This window comes from Sarcophilus harrisii, chromosome 1, assembly GCF_902635505.1.
Source record: "Sarcophilus harrisii chromosome 1, mSarHar1.11, whole genome shotgun sequence".
Lineage (NCBI taxonomy): Eukaryota > Metazoa > Chordata > Mammalia > Dasyuromorphia > Dasyuridae > Sarcophilus > Sarcophilus harrisii.
This window is the reverse complement of record NC_045426.1, coordinates 561236654-561256806: the sequence shown is the minus strand read 5'-3', so window position 1 is coordinate 561256806 and position 20153 is coordinate 561236654. Positions and strand designations below refer to the sequence as shown.

Sequence of the window (20153 nt, the reverse complement as noted above, 5' to 3'; positions counted from 1 at the left end):
CCTAGAATATCTACACACAATAAATATTTATGGATTTGAACAATTCAAGAAAAACGTCATGAACTCTTTCCTAAGACTCATAAAGTTCGTATAAAACTTCTGAATGTTATCAAGTGTTATTCAATAAGCATCTATAATGAATCGTGGAGGTATCTTTTAAATTGCAATAAATTACAGGCAAAGCATTTCTTCAATCAAGGAATATAAAATTATAGAATAAAATTTAAATGCTGACCTTAAAGTGAACCCAGTTTATTTTATAGAAATAAATACATAAATAAAACAGGCTTAAAATGCTATAGGACTTGACTGAGGTTACCCAGCTGGCAAATATGAAAGCCACCATTGTAACTGTCTGCTAAGTTCAAAGTCCCAATTTACATCCTTGCACACCTGTGATTACATTCTTGTAGAAAACTCCCGATTGAGGAAACACCCTCTACCAACATAATCAGCATCTCTTAAATTTATAGTCAAATCAAGCTGCCACAGGCACTAAAAACTTAGTGATTTGCCAAAAGCTACAAAATCAGTCTGTGTGAGAAATAGGAATTAAACTCAGGTATCTGAATCTGAGACCAGCTCGCTATCCACTATATCTTACTTTTCATGTAAAATATTTTTTATAAGAAGGGAGAAAAAGGAATGACCATTCAAAAAAAAATATAAAACAAAACAAAACAAATCCCAACAAACCAACCCAAAAAACAAAAAACTTTTGAAACCAAGAAAAATAAGGGGGCAATCAGTAACCCATAATTTTCAGGTTTCCATTTTCTGAGCAGGAAGCCCAGCCTGTCTCCAAAGCTATAATGACATACCCTTCTGTCTGTGGCCAGCCACCACCACCTATTCTGGTAATTGGGTAGGTTTCAGGGCAACAGGGCTTGCTATGTAACTTCAGGAGCAACATCCCTGCCCTTTCCCCAGATTTCTATAAATCAGTTCCTGCTGAAATTCAAATTTAAAACTCTCTATTGTATCTTTCACTGTATTTCATAATCAGGAAAATTATAAGTAAAGCCATACATCCCAAGTATTTTAACTAATGGACTAAAAGCATACCAAATGGAAGACCCTTTTCATCCATATCATGATATATGATTTGATTCTATGAAATAGGCTTTTATAATTGTTATTCCAGATACACAGATGCTTAAAAATGCTTCTTGATTCATCCCCTTTTTACTTTGTTGTAAACTGAGGCCCTAAGTGTTTAACTGACTTGCCCAAGATCACTCAACTCAGGATTTTAATCCAGATCTTGGCTTCAAGTTCACTGACTAGGCCCTGCTGTTTTATTATAAGGTAGAACTGGCTAACTTTAAGGAGAGTAAGAAAAACAATTCCAAGAACATTTAAAGGCACTGCACCACTCTGCCACCCTAAGCTCCTTCTGACCATTTCCAGGGTTCTAGGCAACAAAGAATTCATTCAAAAACAGGAAAAGGCACCTTAGGGAATGAGAGTGTTAAAATATCTCAAGAGTTTCCAGTCATGCTGTACTTCACAAATGTTGAAAGCCATTTTCTAGACAAGAGAACAAAAGGATTTTCATTCAAGAAATTGTATAACTTCTAGGTAGCATCACATTGCTTCCTCAGCAGCAATTTTCTTAGAATATTTCCATTTTCTCTCTTGATTTCTTATTCTCAAAACAAAAACTCACATTTTTCTGTCTGAATAACTTAATATGGAGACTGAACCTTGTAATGTTAATCCAAGTGAGTGCCTATATATAGTTGCTTTTACATCTGCCCAAGGGGGCTAAAATATAATACACAGCAGTTCAACAATACACATTCAAATAATGTGTTTCCATCACCTTAAGGTAAATTGGAATAATTATGACTTTAACTGAAATAGATTTGAAGACAGTTAAGTTAACAATAGTATTATGGGGGAATTGCATGGAAGGAAGGAAAGGAGGGAAGGCTAGATTTAGGAAGAAGGAAGAAAGGATGAAGGGATAGAGAAAATAAGCTATTTATTAAATGCCATTATGTACCAGACACTAAGCTAAATGCTTTACAAGCTACAATGAAAAATCCTTTTTTTCAAAAATTCCTAAGAATTTTATTCAAATGGAGAAAATAGAAGCAAAAATTAGTATTAAAAAGATAAGAAAGTGGACAATAAAGGAAAAGCCTTTCCAAATACAAATAAAATGAGTAAATGCTTTTTTTTTCTTTATCTATTATAAAAGCTAATGTAGTATTCTGTAATGAACTCAGTATGTTACAGACTGAAATCTCCCTAATTCTTAACACTGGGGAATCGGTAGCTTCATGTCTGAATTATTGATGCACTCCTCTCAATTGACTTAAAAAATTAAGAATTCTATTATAATTATTTTAAAGTTCATTTTTATATTTGGAACTATAATATTATTTTTAGACTAAGTATTTTAGTGATGTATGATGCTTAGGTTAACTATACTCTGGGTTACTCATTAAATTGTCTATTGGAAGAAACCATGTAATAAAGCCACTTGACCTTTTTTCTGCATTCTCTGATGATGCTTCCACAGTGATATGCATAGCAGGCTCCTAGGTCTGGTCTCTTATTCACTGAAAACTCCCCATTAAAAATAATTCAACATTTAGGTTTCTAAACAAGAATAGGAAATGTTGAACTATCCAAGAACTAAAGAAAAACCTCATTAGAGATCCTCTTAGGGGATAAAAGGGATATTTACCTTATTTTCAGAATATGGCAGCCTTGCTAAATCAAAGACATTTTCATGACAGAAGAAAACAGCTACACCAGACAGTAATATGACACAAGTGAGCACAATCAACTATAACTACTCTCCTTATCTCTATTCAACTCTACATCAAGGACACAGTACTTGAGGTAATTAAAAAAAAAAAAAAAACTCATTCTTTCTAGTTATTCCAATATGGTAAATTATTGACATGAATTTTAGTTTATCTCTATTCGCTCACAAAAATTTCCTTAAAAAAGTTTATTGTTGTTGTTGTTGTTTCTTCCTCATTATACATTTTTTTCCCTGGAGGTATCAGGATTAAGAGACTTGCCTAGAGTTACAAGTTGTTTACTATCTGAGGCTAGATTTAAATTCATGTTCTCTTGACTCCCCAGCTAGGCTTTATCCATTGGGCCACCTAGCTGCCCCCTCATCCAATACTTAGCACAAAGACAAGACTTCCCCATTGTAGGATACCAGTAAATTAAAATCCATGTTAAGGCATCCTTTGGAAGGGAGAAAATATGTTTTAAGCAACTGTGATTTGGTAACTGATCTACAAAATGACTGAAAAAGAGTTTGTTTGTTGTCATAATGGGAAGTCATGCTATGCTATTTCTCCTGTTCTGTAATATTTTGCTTCTACAGGGTGTCCCAAAATTTTTAGTGTGGTTTTAAGCTCAAATAGCTTTAAAATAGCACTGTGACTTTGAAGACATCCGAAGTTTTCCTTTCTACTTTCCATTGGTTAATAAATGCTTCTTGGGGAAGTGGTGAAAGGGATGATTTGGGCTTGATGAAAGAAAGCCAAATTTGAAAGGCTAAGTTGCCTTCTAAAATAGCGTGTTATCCTTCACTGGAGGTCTTTAGACAGAGACTGGATGGCTGACTATTTCTTGAGAATTTTATAGAGAAATTAGTGTTCAGATAGTCATTATCTCAAATAATCACTGAACTCAAACAGTGAGATGTTTGTAAGTTCTTAATTCTTTTTTAAATTATCACCACCAGTTAATAACAAGGAAGTAAATAGTGTTTTCTTCCTACTGTCATTCCTAGTTTAAAAATTTATTCCAGTTGTGAGAGCAGTGTGCTTCAAAAATATTTGACTTGGGAACCCACCTGATGGAAAAAAAAAAAAGACAAGGATTGGAGGAAGTAAGAAAGAGTGTAGGAAAAGGTTAAGAAGAATACATATGCCTGTCTGGAGGTGAGATCTTGAACTCCAGGGAAACAAATTTTTTTTTTAATTGTAATCTTTTGGTTTTATATCACATGCATGTTCAAATAAAATAACCCTCTCCCCTCTCTCTCCCTTACTCAATGAATCTTGCCCTAAAACAAAGATTTTAAAAAGTTAAGTTCAACAAAACCAACCAACATTTGTGACAATGTATGTGATATATTCCATAACCATAGGACTTTCCCTTCTTCAATAAAGAGAAAGAAGAAGATGCTTTTCTCAGCTTCTTTTCAAAATCAAGTTTGGCTATTATAACATTACATAGCATTCAATTTTCTCTTGCTGTTTTCATTTATATTATAGTCAAATTTATATAATGAATCTTTATATTAATGTGTCTTATGGCAAAATAAAAGTCCATCACATTCACACATCATCTTTTGTTCAGCCATTTCCCAATCAATGGATATATAATTTGCTTCCAGTTCTTTGTTACTCCTAAAAATGCTGCTGTATTTTAGAACATGGCATCTCAAAAGTCTTCAAACTCTAATAGCTTAAAACAGCACTGAGATTTTTAGAACACCTTGTATATGTGTGTATGTATAGGTATATGTAAATGTTTATAGATCTTTGCATATGTATAAAGGCATATATTTTCCCACACATATAAACATTAAGTAGTTGTATATATGTATATAACTGTGTGCATATATATATACACACATACAATATATGCAGATATATGTGTACTCTGTGTGTGTGTGTATGTGTGTATAATAAGACTTTTTGATTTTTCCCTCTTTGCAGTATATCTGCCTACCAGTAAGACTTTTTGGTTAACAGAAAGGCATATTTTATTTACTTTTTAGCATGAGAAAGAAGATGTTAACAATTTTTAAGAAACATGATGCAGCAGCCTCCCAATGATCACTATACCATTGTGATGGCAGACATAATAGACAATGCTAAATAGAATACTATTCATTGGTCTTTCCCCCTAAAGCATCTGAAGAAATAAAAAGCCTCTCCTCCTCCAGCTGGTTTCAACATCCATGGCTATGAAACTGGAACAATAGAGGATACCCTCAAGTCTATGATCTTATATCCATAAAATGGTAGAGTTGGAAGGATCCTTGGATATCTAGTCCAGATTCCTCATTTTATAGAAATGATAATAATATTTATATAATATTTAAAGGTTCATAAATCTTTACAATACCTGGATACTACACAAATCCTATCTTTGTATTATACTTAAAGATACAAGTGAATAGTTTCAATTCTTCTTGGTTATAAAGAAACTAAGATTCTGAAAGGGTGACTTATCCAAGGTCATGGAGCTAGTTAGTGACAGAGCTCCCGAACCACGTCTTTTCCATTACTCCACAACACCTCTTGATGCAATTTACAATTTCAACTGAAGCATACACATGCTACCAACTTCCCTAATGAGCAGTAGTCAAGGGAAAAGCTAGTCACAAATGATTTATGCAGCTTTCCACTGTGTGGAAATGTATCACAAGACTATTTTTTTAAAAAATCAACCTGATATTTCTAGAGCTTTGAGATTCCTTACTTAGCTGAATTTCAACAGTTATTTCACTTGGATATTGATATATAACTCAACAAAACTTTGAAACTCTTAGGACCTGGATATTAAAAGCGACTGAAATGCATCACTTTTCTTATCCCATCTCTAATGGTTTGTGCAGTCTAAAACTGTGGGAAGATGGATAGCAATAACCAATCATGGGGTTTATTTCCAAGAGAATCACATCTATTCACTTCCCCCAACTGTCTCTTTTCTCAATTGTATAAACTTCCAATCTTACTTCATTCTGAACCAGTTTAATTAATATTATATTTGCAAGAATCTTTTATATATTAAAATATGTACATCTATAATAAAAAGGGTTACATTCATTATATATAACATTATTTCTACATATCTGTATTATAATAGTTGTGTACATATTCTAACAAGCTATTTCCCATTAAAAGCAAAAGACACTAAATACAACTTTTTAGATCAAATTTCGTGGTCAGGATACATGCTTTTCAGATCCTTGACTAAATAGAAGTATCATATCAGTGGACCAATTTAATAGGGCTTTATCCTGGAACAAAATTATTTAGAAGGTAATCAGTATGCAGCTCTGCTCTGCCTTTCCTGGTGAACAAGTCATTTAGCATTCTTGGTGTAGTACTTCTTCATCTGTAGAATAGACACTTTTTCCTCATAGCAATGTCTTAAAGATCAAGTGATCTTGGGAAAGATACTAGACTTTATTTAGTTTCTTTATCCTGAAAATAGAGATCATATGACCTCCAAGATACTAACTCAAACAAAGTTATTAATATTATAGTCAGGTCTAAGAAAGCGAGAGGACAGGTAATGATGCAATGGAGATAGCATTGAGCCTGGATTGGGAGTTTAAATCTGGCCTCAGATACTTATTAGCTGTGTAACTCTGTATAACTCTATTTGCCTCAGTTTTCTAATCTGCAAAATGAGCTGGAGAAAGTGACAAACTATTCTAGTATCTTTGCCAAGAAAACCCCCAAAAGAGTCATGAAGAGTCGCTCATGATGGACATGACTGAAAAACGACTAAACAAAGGAGAGAAGTTTCTCAGGGAATGAAAGGACAGGGCCAGAGGAGGTGTGGGGGATGAACATTCTCTGTGGAAACATTTTGTTTTGCTTATAAATTTTTCCTGCAGGGAAACAAACATTTGCTTTTCAAAAGTATGTAAGGGCTATGTGGAATGTTTGCAAAAGCATTCATCTTGTTTTTCCAGTGAAGACCAACAGGTGATTTTATTTTACTTTGGTGTCCAAGGCTTGATCACTTAACTCTATGCAAACCAAGGCAATTCAACAGTTACTTTTTAGAACAGAAACAACTTGTTTTTTTAAAGGTCTTTAATAAATTAACTCTATTTGCCTCAGTTTTCCTAATCTGCAAAATGAGCTGGAGAAAATGACAAGCTATTCTAGTATCTTTGTAAAGAAAACCCCAAACTATGGGGGGGGGGAACTAATTTTAGGACTTTCTATCAGGAAGAAAGAATACTTCCAACAATTTGCTAGTGATTAAGATATATCTAGTAGGCCAGATAAAAGGTCATGATGATAAAGTTGTTTCCTTCATGTAAATGTCACAAAAATAACATGCTGAACCAACTAGAGAAAAAAATTAATCCACAAAATAATTGAAATCACTTTTATTTGAAAGAGAAATTTCACATTTTATTCATTCCACAGTTCAAGTACTTCTGGATACTTTCTCTGGCCTGAGCTTCTGTAACACAGCTCTCTCCTGGTTTTTCTCTTCCTGGAATGACCTCTCCACCCTCTTCTTTGCTTGTTTCACCAAATTTCTCTGTCCTAAGTATGAATATCTCCTAAAGTTTTATCTTTTGGGCTATTTCATTCTCTCTATTTTCTCTTCCTTGGTGATCTTATGCTCTTCGATGGGTTCAATGATTACCTCTACATAAATGACTCAAGTGTATATATATTCTTTCTTCCCCAAAATTTCCCCTAGACTCTAGTCCCACATTGTTGAGCATCCAGTGGATACTTCCACCTGGTATACTATTGGTGACCCAAACTTAGCATGCCCAAAACTGACTTTATTTACCCCCAAAAGTACCTTATTCTTTTTCCAACTTCTCCAATTCTGCCAATCATGTTTTGACTCTTTTCTCTCATCCCTAATATCTGACCCATTGCCAAGTCCTATTTATTTTTACCTCTATAATATCTCTTACACCCATCTCCTTTTCTCTATTCACACAGCAGGTCTTTATAATTTCCTTAATGACAATTAGTACATTTTCTTAAATGGCCTCTCTCTTTCCATTCTCTTTCCCCTCCAATCTATCTTTCATATAGCTGCCAAAATCATCTTTCTAATCTTTCACAGTTCCAAAAGTGTACATAAAAACTGGTATTGCCTTAATTTTTAAAAGTTTTTTCTAATTCAACTATGATTTCACCCAATAAACCTATTAATGGGTTTAGTCCTGTCCCTCTCTTTGCAATCTGTATGTTCAATATAGATATAATTCAAGATTATTTTTAGGTATTATTTTCATCCCTTGGTTAAATGTGGATTTCAGATTCAAATTCAAAACAATCAGTCTCCGTCTTTGCTTGGCTTACATTGGGAATTCTGCACTCATCAAATATAAATGACATTTTTATATTTATCAGAGAAAGATTCTTTCTTATATATAGAAGTTGTTTTAAGTGTATTTTAGTGGGGCTATATAGTTTGATGAGTACATAAGATATTTAACATTATTTTTGGGTCCACTCTCTTTTTAATTTGGAAACCATTACATAGACATCAATCATTCTGTTCCCATGTGGTTTTAACTTCTTATACTAAGTGTCTTTATTTTGAAAACTTTTCATTCTCTATAGGTAAGGGAATATAAATATTTATTATGATAACACATTAAAAACATTACTCCTAAATTTTTTCTTTTCTTCCTTCCTTCAAGTAAAAGTAGCTTCAATTATTTTGTGAATTAATTTTTTTCTAGTTGGTCCAGCAGATGTTATTTTTGTGACATTTTAATGTCTGAGGCTGCATTTGAACTCTGGTTCTCCTGCCTCCAGGGCTGATGCTCTACCTCAGGGGTCCTCAAACTTTTTAAATAGGGGGCCAGTTCACTGTCCCTCAGACTGTTGGAGGGCCGGACTATAGTAAAAACAAAAACTTTGTTTTGTGGGCCTTTAAATAAAGAAACTTCAAAGCCCTGGGTGAGGGGGATAATTGTCCTCAGCTGCTGCATCTGGCCAGCAGGCCGTAGTTTGAGGACCCCCTGCTCTACCCACTGTAGCACTTGGTTGCCGCTAATACTAAACTTTTGTAGGATACTGTTATGTCTGGGTGATTGTGGAAAAAAGTTCTATTACTGTTACTGTTAGTATCATCATTATTGCTACTTGAAGGTATGTTCTGTTTCCCTTTTGTCTTTGTATCTCCAGAATTTAATATAGAACCAAACACAGAGTAAGCATCAAATAAGTGCTTACTGATGATGATAATTTTCCAAAATGAAATTATTGTCTTTTCAGAAAAAAGTCTAATTCTTCTTCTAAAATTTGTGGGTTTCATTAGGTGGGAAAAACCCAAAGTTATGCAGCACAGTTATTTGTGGAATCTTAAAGGATTTTTAAAAAAGTAACATAAAAGAAGATGAGATGATAGGAAAGCTACAAAAGGAATCATCTGCCACCACATTAAAATCTATGGTAGTGCTTCAGGGAGTATTTGGCAGCATTAATGTTAAATGTTAAATTAAAAAGGGGAAACTGCCCCTCCTATAGTAAATCTAAATTCATATTCAGCCTATCCATTCAGTCAAGGCTCTGCTTTCTAATTTTGTGGGGTAATCACCAGCTCAGTCACCTGTGAAATTACGGATCATTCCATGATTGTGAGTAAATCTATCCAATCACTTGGGCTGGTTGAGCTCAAAGAATATTATTAGAATGAGGACGTGAGATATTTTGAAATCATTTTCATTAAGCATTTTTCTCCAGAAAATATATATTTATTACACTGAGATATCAACCGCAACCATCATCTTGTACATCATCTTAAATGTGTCATGTCATTCTGAACTAGAGGAAAAGGACTTCAAAGAACAAAAGAAAAAAACATTTCCATTCAACACTATATAAATCGTTTTTCTATTGACTTTTGCAGTTGTTGTTGTGGGTTTTTGTCATTTCTTAAGAGGCAATGCTTTTTCCTTCCTTTGTTTTTTCTCCCAGAGAGACAAATGAATGTAATAGCTTCTACAATAATTCACAACATAATTTCTTCCCAATTACTTTATGACATAGGTTCTACAAATACTAGCATTTCAATTTTAAAGATGAAGTGAAATGACTAGCCAAAGGTCACATAGCTAAAACGTGGCAGGACTGGGATTTTATCTTAACCCAGGTCTCCTGACACCAAATCTAGTGCTTTTTCTGCTAATACAGCTTCTGAGACTGCCTTATCTAAAATATTATGGAATCCTCAGAGTGGGAATGGGGTAAGGGAGGAAGAGAATCACAAATGTTTTTAGCTCTATCACACTATGCAACACCTGTACAAACTACAAAGTTTTTATTTCTCTAGCATCTCTGTTTTCATAGCAAATAAGGAAATGTATTTATTTTCCTTATCAACAAGAGCAAATGATTCTGTGGTTCCCTTCCCACAGTGGAGTTAAAGGCAAGACCTTCTAATCTTTAGTGCAGAGGTGAAGAGGTAGAATAAAGGCACAAATTTAGTCCATTGCATTTAATTATTTCAGTGGCTAATGTGATGGTCCCAAAAGACACTAACATAAATCACTTTCATTTAACTATTTAGAAATCATCAACTTCATTTTCTCTATTGGACTTGCCAAATACAGTCTACTTGTATGTGAAAGATTCCAAGAGTAGATGCTAAAAATCTTAATTTCATATCTTGAATCACAAAATGTCAGCTTCTGTCAATTTGGGGGAAAAAAAAGTTGAAAAACTGTTGATCTAAATGTCTTTTACATATCCAGATTCAAAGTTCTCCCTCCCTCCTTCCCTCCCTCCCTCCTCCTCTTCCTCTTCCTCTTTTTCTTTCTCCTCCTTCTCCTCCTTCTTCTTCCTCTTTTTCTTTCTCCTCCTCCTCCTTCTCCTTCTTCTTCCTCTTTTTCTTTCTCCTCCTCCTCCGCCTCCTCCTCCTTCTCTCCCTCCCTCTCTCCCGCCCCCCCCCTCTCTCTCTCTCTTTTGAGTGTATGTATATAGATGGAAATGTGTTCTTTTCCTTAACAGCAAAATCAATTGGCTTTGGAGACAACACACAAACACACATATATACATGTATACATACATATATATATATTTATAATTATACATTTACATGTGCGTTTGAGGGTATCACTTACAAATAAATCAAAGAAATACATAAAAAAAATTTTTAGCTAGAAGGAAATCTTAGAAATAGATCACCCAGTCTAGGGGTTCTTAAACTTTTTTTGTGTCATGATGAAACCTATGGAAGCCTTATCAGAAGGACTTTTTTGAAATGCATAAAATAAAATGCATAGAACCACAAAGAAAATCAATAATTGTGAAATATGGTTATCAAAAATATTTTTAAAAGCCAAGTATAAGGATACCAGGTTAAGATACTCTGATCTAGTCCTAGTTCCTAACATCACATCTGACAACTCTTGAGGTTCAGAGAAGTGGCAGGTATCACAGATTTTCAGAGCTAAAAGGGGTCTTAACAGTCACCTTGTCCAACCTGTACTGGAAAAGCATCTCCTCTAAGCAATATCTAAAAGTTGCCACTTTCTTCACTTGAAGAACCTAGTGAGGAGACACTCACCACATCCTAAGGAAGCCCATTTTGCTTTTTGATGACTTAAGAGGATTTCCCTCTACATCAAACCTCTGGCTGTAATCTATACCTACTGCCCCTTGTTCTATTCTCTAGGGACAAGCAAGATGAGTCCAAGCCAGTCTCGTTTCAGGCAACAGCCTTTTATTATGTTCCCAAATTTATCCAAGATCACTCAGAGAGTGGCAGAGCCAAGTCTCCCAACTTAGTGCTGTCTTCAAACCTCCCCTCTTCACAAACCCCATAGGAGGTTTTTATTTATAAAAAATAGATATTCTTTTCTGCAGTAACATCAAGGGCAGTTCCTGGCTCATTTGCAGGTTGTATTCCAGAAGTGTGTAATTCTTTTGCACCTTTGATATTCCCCACAGAAATAATGTTTATAAATAGTAGTTAAGGATTCCATCCAGCCCTTAAATGTCTGCTTAATCCTTAAATGTCCACTTAATCCTTATCATGTCTCCAAACTAGCAACATCTTCAGTAGCAATTATTCTGTTGGAGAAAATTTAGAGGAAATTAAATGATAGAGCTATCTGTACCTCCCAAGACTCTTGTTTTTAAGATAAAGATCTATAATTCTTTCAGTTCATCCTCAAATGATATGGACCCAAGGTATTTTGCCACCCTGGTCACACCCCATCTCATCAATGTTTTTCCTAAAATATTTTGCATAGTCTTTTTTTTTCAAGTGAAATATTGACTAATCACATTTCTTCTATTTTGTCCTTTTAAACTCAAGTATAAAATTGGCATTTATCCCTATTAAGTTCCAGTTTTAGATTTAGACAAACTTATTATTCTGTTGATGTCTTTTTGATATAGACTCTGTTATCTAGTTGTTTGCTAACTGTTGTAATCTTTACAAAGTGTTAAGTGTCAATCATACTGAGCCATGCTAAATTAGATAATTATTATCTCTATCAACTCTATGACACTTTGTAAAGATTCCAACAGCTAACCCTCCAAGTTCTGTGGCCATCTACAAATGTGATTTGTATTCCATCTAAGTTTTTCTCAAAATGATTCATAAATATGTTAATTTGTATAGGGCCAAACATATATTTCTTTGGTCTTCTAGTGGTGTAAATTTCTCGATCCAGACCATCTCCCTTTACTTAATTTCTATGGAACCCATGATTTTCATGTGTACTACTTCCTCTATTGCCAGAAACTGTTAACTTCTGAACATTTCTTTCCTCTCTGGTTCACTGTGAAAGAAAATACAACATCCTCCTTTCTTTTTTCTTATTAAAGCTTTTTATTTACAAAATATATGCATGGGTGATTTTTCAATATTGACCCTTGCAAAACCTTCTGTTCCAAATTTCCCCCTCCTTCTGCCACCCTCTTCCCTAAGATGGCAAGTAGTCCAATACATGTTAAATATGTTAATATATATGTTAATTCCAATATATGTATACACATATTTATACAGTTATCTTGCTGCACAAGAAAAATCTGATTTAGAAAGAAAAAAAATTGAGAAGGAAAACAAAATGCAAGCAATCCTTTGGGAACTTATTACAGGATTTTATTGTAGCTCCCTTCTATATATTCCCTTCCCCCCCCCCCTCTCATTTTGTACCTTATAGGGAAATACAATGGTGGGGCTAAAGAAATATGCAATTTACATTTCAGAGGAATATCCAGATTTGTGAATCTTCTGGGGATTTTTTCAGAGCAGGTAGGACAGGAAGGGATGAAAATAGGAGTATATATGGGGAGCTGATAGTAATGAGGAACTGGCGCCAGGACTAAGAATGTTTCCTATGAGATCAATGATACACTTAGCAGGGAAATAGTCAAGGGAGATTTGTCTTCACCTTTCTCCTCTTGAATAAGAAAAGGAGGAATCCCTTTGGTTAGGGATTCTAGGCAGCAATGTGGTCCACAAATGTGAGAAGCAAGGGCAGGATAGAGAAAAATACAGGTTTCATGGGAGCAAACTTGTGTCTTATTTGAACTTTTTTTTCTTTCCTTAATGCCTCGTGTGATAAGCTTTTTCCTTCCTCTTTTTCTAAGTGCTAATGGAAGGCCCACCATGAAAGGCCTGCACTTATCATTTCAGGGACTAGATAAAAGAGAACAATGGAGTTTTAGTTAGTGGTTCCAGATTAAGAATTGGGTCCATTGTGGCTCTTTTCAACAGTGAGGTGGATTCAGACCAGTTCCAATTGTTTTGTGATGAAGAGAGCCATCTGCACCCAGAGAGAGGACTGTGGGAACTGAGTGTGGTTCACAAGATAACATTTTCACTCTTTTGTGGTTGTAGTTTGCTTACATTTTATTTTCTTTCTCATTTTTTCCCTTTTTGATTTGATATTTCTTGTGCAGCACCATAATTGTGGAAATATGTATAGAAGAATTACACATGTTTAACACTGGATAATGACATCTAGGGAAAGGAGTGGGGGGAAGGGAAAGAAAAAAAATTTACAACTCAAGGTTTTGCAAAGGTGAATGTTAAAAATTATCTATGCATATATTTTGAAAATAAAAAGCTTTAATCAGAAAAAAAGAATTGTCCATATTTGTGAGAAGGGAAGGAAAGGAAACAAAATTTGATGAGAAATAACTTTAGGTCTATCTGTATTTCCCTTAGTCACAGTGGCATACTGTTACCTGTAAGAGTAAATAAAAATAAAATCTAATTTTGTTCTGAAAAGTATGGGACTTTCCAATAGATACATTAAGTGAAATAAGAACCTCTCAGTTGAAAAGGAAAATCTGAGCTGCATTGATTGCTAAAAGAAAAAAATCAATACCTAATTTTTTTTTTTTTAACTTTCCTAAATCCTCAGGTAAAGCTTCAGTCTTTTGAAATAGCCACTGAATCAAATTTCCTTAAGCAAAAACAAAAACAATTCTTAAATGATAAATAAGTATCTAGGCGATATTCCTCTTGGACAAAAGGCAAATCAAATATATCCTACCTTCATGAAACCATAACTATACTGCTGTATTCTAGTAAGAAGTGCCTCCTTTATGTCCTACTAACACAATAACTAATGCCAGCCTCTCTTTCTAAATTGCTATTTATCCTGCCACAAGTCCTACCACATATTCTGTCTTAACACACTATTCCATAACTTTATTTTCTTTCTTGTCCCATCTACCCATTATATCTAGGAGTCAAATTAAATTCCCATAAACATCAAGGGATGAGCCAAACTCTTACATTTTATTAAAAATTTGGTTGCATCAAATACTGTAAACCTCAAAATCATGATCCATTGGCTGAAGTGGGTAGTATTTTATTACACTGAAATTTTCATGCAATAGTCCTTGTAATAATATTGATATGGAGCCTAATCTCTAGCCAATTCTCCCTCAGGTGATGAGCAGAAGAAAAAAGCCATCATTTTTTTCTGTCTTGACAATACCTAGACAAAATAGAATTACCATGTTTTTGCTTGGGGTCTATGAAGAGAGATAGAATAACCCAGCAGGAGCACTGACTGACTTCTTGAACAAATTAAGTTCCAGTGCCCTGAGAGAGAATGTCAGAAGGCTGTCGTGCATTTACGGAAATTGGACTGCCATATGGTTTCTGACATACTTACAAACAGAAAGATAGATAGGGTACAATTATTGAAAGATAAATCAAATACCACCTGTTCTTTAATACCTCCAGTAGTCAAAGTGACAGTAATAACTAACATTTATATATTCCTTTAAGCTTTACAAAACACTTTTTACATATAGTATTTCATTTTAACTCCATAATAGCCTTGGGAAATAGGTGCTATTCTTATCCTCATTTTACAAATGAAATACTTAAGAACCCATAAGTGACATGATTTGTCCAAGATGAAATGCTAAGTGTCTGAGGCCAGAGTCAAACTTGGGTCTTCCTGACTTAAAATCTATCATTATACCACTCAGCTGTCTCTAAATAACAGATATGATGATTCTGTTACAAAGTTCGTCTCAATTCAGGCCAGTTCCAATGGTTTTGTGATGAAGAGAGCCATCTGCACCAGAGAGAGAGAGCTGTCTGTGGATCACAACATATTTTCACTCTTTCTGTTGTTGTTTGCTTGCATTTTGTTTGTTTGTTTTCTTTCTCATTTTTTTTCCCTTTTTGATCTGATTTTTCTTGGGCAACATGATAATTGTGGAAATTTATATAGAAGAATTGCACATGTTTGACATATATTGAATTACTTGATGTCTAGGGAAGGGAGTGGGGGAAAAGGAGGGAAAAAATTTGGAACACAAGGTTTTGCAAGGGTGAATGCTGAAAACCATTCATCCAGGGGTGGGGGGAAGAAGGGGAAAAATTGGAACAAAAGATTTGGCAATTGTCAATGCTGTAAAATTATCCATGCATATAACTTGTAAATAAAAAAGCTATAATAATAAAAAAAACCCATCCATCCATATGTTTTGAAAATAAAAAACTTTAATTTAAAAAAAAAAAGGTCATCGCTTCAGGTACCAAAACTTTTTAAAAAAGAATAGAAGCATTTTTGATGGATTCATAAACCACTGATTAGAATATTTCCTAAAATGCATTGTATACTTTCCTTGTCTTCTTTAATAGAATCTAGTGAATATGGGCTAAGGGATTTTTGATGTCAAGGTCATCATTATGAGAATCTGAACTGGGCTAAAGGGTTGAGTTCTGGACTCACTGAAGTATATAATGCTAATTTTTTCCCCCTCTAAATGTATCTGTATAGTACAATTCTCTTTTCTCAGCCTATTGATTATGACGTGATAACTTATTTCTCACAATTTTTGGAGTGATGGACTGAAGATGGCTACACCCTTTTGCTTCTCTTAGCAATAACGTAAATAAACTTTCATCTGTTGTCTTCTTCCCACCCCCTCAGCCCTTTTAAGCAAAACTGTCAAGCAAGGAAGCAAGAGTGAGCTACATATGAATGAGATTTTGGGAGAAATTCTGATCCATATTTGCAACAAAAGTTATTATAACCAACAGACATTTAAAGAAGTGAGGAAAACTTTTTTGAGGGGAAAAAACCATGAAAGAAAAACCAAGAAACAATCAAACATGTCACTCTCTCTTTATTGTGCCACAGTTTATAACCCATCTCCAAACAATTCCAGAAACACACATGGATTCTGAAGAAGTGGAAGGAAGGGAGATTGAGCAGTTTTAATGAGAAGTGTTAAAAATAAACCAAAAGTTAAGTCCCAATTATGTAACCATATAAAACTAGCATGATTTCTAACAACTCAAGTCTATAATCATATAGTTATCCAATCATTTTAATACTGTACATAAAGACAATAAGGAAAATTCAGTCTGCAACACCAAACAAAATGTATTTTGGTTGCATCTGAAGGTAAAGGTATAGCATCTCCATTTGTTTTATTTGTTGAAGACCCTGCTACAGAAGAAAAAACATTATTTTTATTATTACTTAGCTATTACTCCTGAAGACTTAACTATAATTACAGGTAGGATAGTCTATTTGGGCCTCTCAAAGCAGCTCCTTTCTAAGACAAGAATATACATGCTCAGTGTACAACACAGAACTCTTTTGCCAAAACTGCTTCCTCAGTACATCTTTTAATCTTCAGTAGATACCCTTTAACAAGATAGTTTCCTTCCTTTAAAAAAAAAAAAAAAAGAAAAAGAAAAGAAAATCTTCAGTAGAGATTTGAAAGGTTGGTACTTACTCAGTGCATACAAGGTAAGGATTATTCCAGCCAGGCAAAATCCTTCAAAAAACCTGAGTGTGCTGAACATTGTCACATTCACTGAAAGCGCCACAGTCAATCCAAAGATCAGAATGAATATGATGGAAAAGAGTAGCACCGGTCTCCGGCCAACCCTGAAAAGAAAAATCCATTGGTACATCATTAGAGCTCATGGGATAGCAGATGCCAAAATAAAAGCCTGATAGAATTACATAATAATAATATCTAAAATTATATAAATATAATGTACATGATATTTTAAGATTTTTGTTGTTGTTCAGTTGTTTCCATCTCTTCATGACTCACTTGGAATTTTCCCAGTAAAGATCTGGGGGTGATTTGTCATTTCCTTCTCCATCTCATCTTACAGATGAGGAATCAGAGGCAAACACAGTTAAGTGACTTAGGTAGGGTCACACAACTAGTAAGTATCTGAGACTGGATTTGAACTCAGGAAGATGAGTTTTCTTGACTCCAAATCTTGTACTCCATCCATTGGGCCATGAAATGGCTAAGTACCATACTCTATGAAGGTTTACCAACCCAACCCATGTTTTTCTAGATATCTTCCTTCTATGGCACTAACTGTACTAAATGTAATGTACACTTCTTGCCCTAGGAACTATCATCAAATCAATATTGCTCATATTTCTACAAAAGGCAATTTAATTGATTGGCCTATTGCTCCACTCATCACTGTGACTTCCTAGACCAAAATACAGTATATTGCTAGCAAGTATATGAATCTGATTTGAAGTCTTCATGACTCTAAGTCAGGAGTTCTATCCACTGGCCCATCTAGCTGCCCATTTTAAGGTTTATAGAACATACTACAGAGACTATCATGTCTTTTGTTCCTCATGACAAACTCTGTGAAGGAAGTAGTGAAGGTATTGTTTATCTTTGCTTTTATGCAAGGAGGATGAGGATTCCAAGGCTAAGACGTGGCTTGCCTAGCTAGCAGGTGTTAAAAACAGAATTTGAGTCTCTCTAGATTTTAAACCCAGAGTGCTATTATATCATAATGCCTCTCAAGAAAATCTAACATCAGTGTACAAATATTTTATTATGCATTTACTATGTGTCCAACATTATTGACACTGGAGATACAAAGACAAAGACCAAATTTCCCAGCCATAAAGGAGCTCACATATAACTATGTACAAATGTATAAAACATATACAAAATCTATCTAAGATAATTGGCAGGGATAGAGCAGGAGAAGGAAAACTAGAGGCTGAGGGAGATCAGGATGGGATTTGAATTTGAAGGAAACTAGGGATTCTGAGAAGTGGGTGTAACTCATCCAACACCATAGTTTTACAGATAAGACTGACAGCTCTGGAAAGATTATATAATTTGCCAAGTTACACAACTAGCTTGTGTATGAACTAGAGCTAGAATTCAGCTCCTCAGAGTCATCTACAACTCTTTCCATTATTAAGAGAAATGATTTAATTTCTTCTTCTGCTTTATATGGCACTTGAGGGTAAAGCAGAGACATAATTAAGACGAGCAACCAGAAAAATCAATAACTTTCCAAACATCAACCCTGACACACCCTTATGCAAGAGGACTTGAGAAAGAAATGAACCTTGAACTGAGCTCTAAAGTCAACAAGTGTACAAAGTAGAGGATACTCACTGAATAGAGTTTATCCATTTGCTTAACTCACTGACTATTTGAATTCTGGGAGGAATGCCCCTCATAAACTTTTTTTTTTCCAAAGTAAAAATCAATGGATCTGAAGGACTACTACTCTAGGTCTCAGTTTCCTCAGCCAAAAGAAAAGAAAAGAAAAGAAAAGAAAATGTTATATTCACTGATTAGTCAGTAAACATTTAATAAGCACCTACTACGTACTAAGAAATGAGCTAAGTGGTGGAGACACAAAAAGAGTTAAAAGACAGTCTCTGTTCAGAAGAAGCTCACAATCTAATGTACTATCTACTCAAGGGACCAAAATAAAAATCAAATGGAATCAAGGTATCCGGAGAATTTTGCAAATGGAGAATATTATGATATTTAAAGATACTTTCTTAGAGCTATTACTTCAGTAGTAAAGATAATCCCTTCACTGAAAAATATTATAATATTTCCATGCTACCTCATTCTGTAATTTTCTTGTCAATATTTTCTAAACCTCTTCCCTAAAAGATAGGGGAAAGACTCCAATATCAATGGGGTTAACTTCTTGTACTTTTAATATTTAAGAAATACCAATCACTATCTGTTGTTTGTGACATCGACCACAAACCTCACTTAATTGCTTTTGCTGATTACATATATATGAATATTCTCAATCACAGAATCTCAAGAATTGGACAGTAGTGGCTATCCAATTCAACCCATCCCTGAACAAAAGTATCCTTTACAATAAGGCTAAAAAAGTAGTCATCTACCTTTTGTTTGAAAACCTCAAGTGAAGGGACTATGTTCTAAGGCATCTCAATTCTAATTTTGGATAGCTTTAATTGTTAGGAAGTTTTTCCTGGCATTGCCTCGTTGCAGCATCTAGTAGCTTCTGGTTCTGCCCTCTGTGAGCATATGGTATAAATCTGATCTCTTTTCTATATAGCTCCCATTCTACAATACTTGAATACAGTTATAATGTTTATTTCTCAGAATTAAATATTCTCAGTTCCTTCAACTGATACTCATGACACATGATTTTGTTAACCTGATGATCTTCTGAGCTATTAAAATCCTTCCTAAAATGCAGCACCCAGAATTGAATAAAATACCATAGATGTGGTCTTATTCCTGGGTGTTATGTTTTTCAATATAGCCTAAATTGACATTGGCTTTCTTGGGTGATATATCTCATCCTTGATTTACAGAGAGCTGGCAATCACTGAAACCAGCCCTCCAATCTTTTTTCAGACAAAAATAATCATCTAACTATACTTAACCTTCCCATTTTATACTTGTGAAGTAGATTTTTTTGAACCTAATTATTAGACTTTACACTTATTCCTATTGAATTCTATCTGATTAGATTCAGCCTAATGTTCTAGCCCGTCAAAATCTTTTTGAATCCTAGCTCAGTCTTCCCAAGCCTTAGTTATCCCTCCTGGCATTGTTTCATCTGAAAATTTTATAAGCACACCATCTATTTGCATTTTTAAGCCTTTTATCTCTATAGAATGAAAAAGTCTGATCTTCATTTAAAAAAATAATCTC

General features: G+C 34.4%; 1 protein-coding gene across 2 annotated transcripts in view; it reads right to left on the bottom strand.

Moving 5' to 3' along the window:
- SLC22A23 (solute carrier family 22 member 23) overlaps positions 1-20153 on the bottom strand; it is a 264081-nt gene that overhangs the window by 181275 nt on the left and 62653 nt on the right. For both annotated transcript variants that reach the window (XM_031946933.1, XM_031946932.1), the window contains exon 3: positions 16950-17104. In XM_031946933.1, the coding sequence (XP_031802793.1) occupies positions 16950-17104 (155 nt within the window). The remainder of the gene's footprint in view (positions 1-16949; positions 17105-20153) is intronic.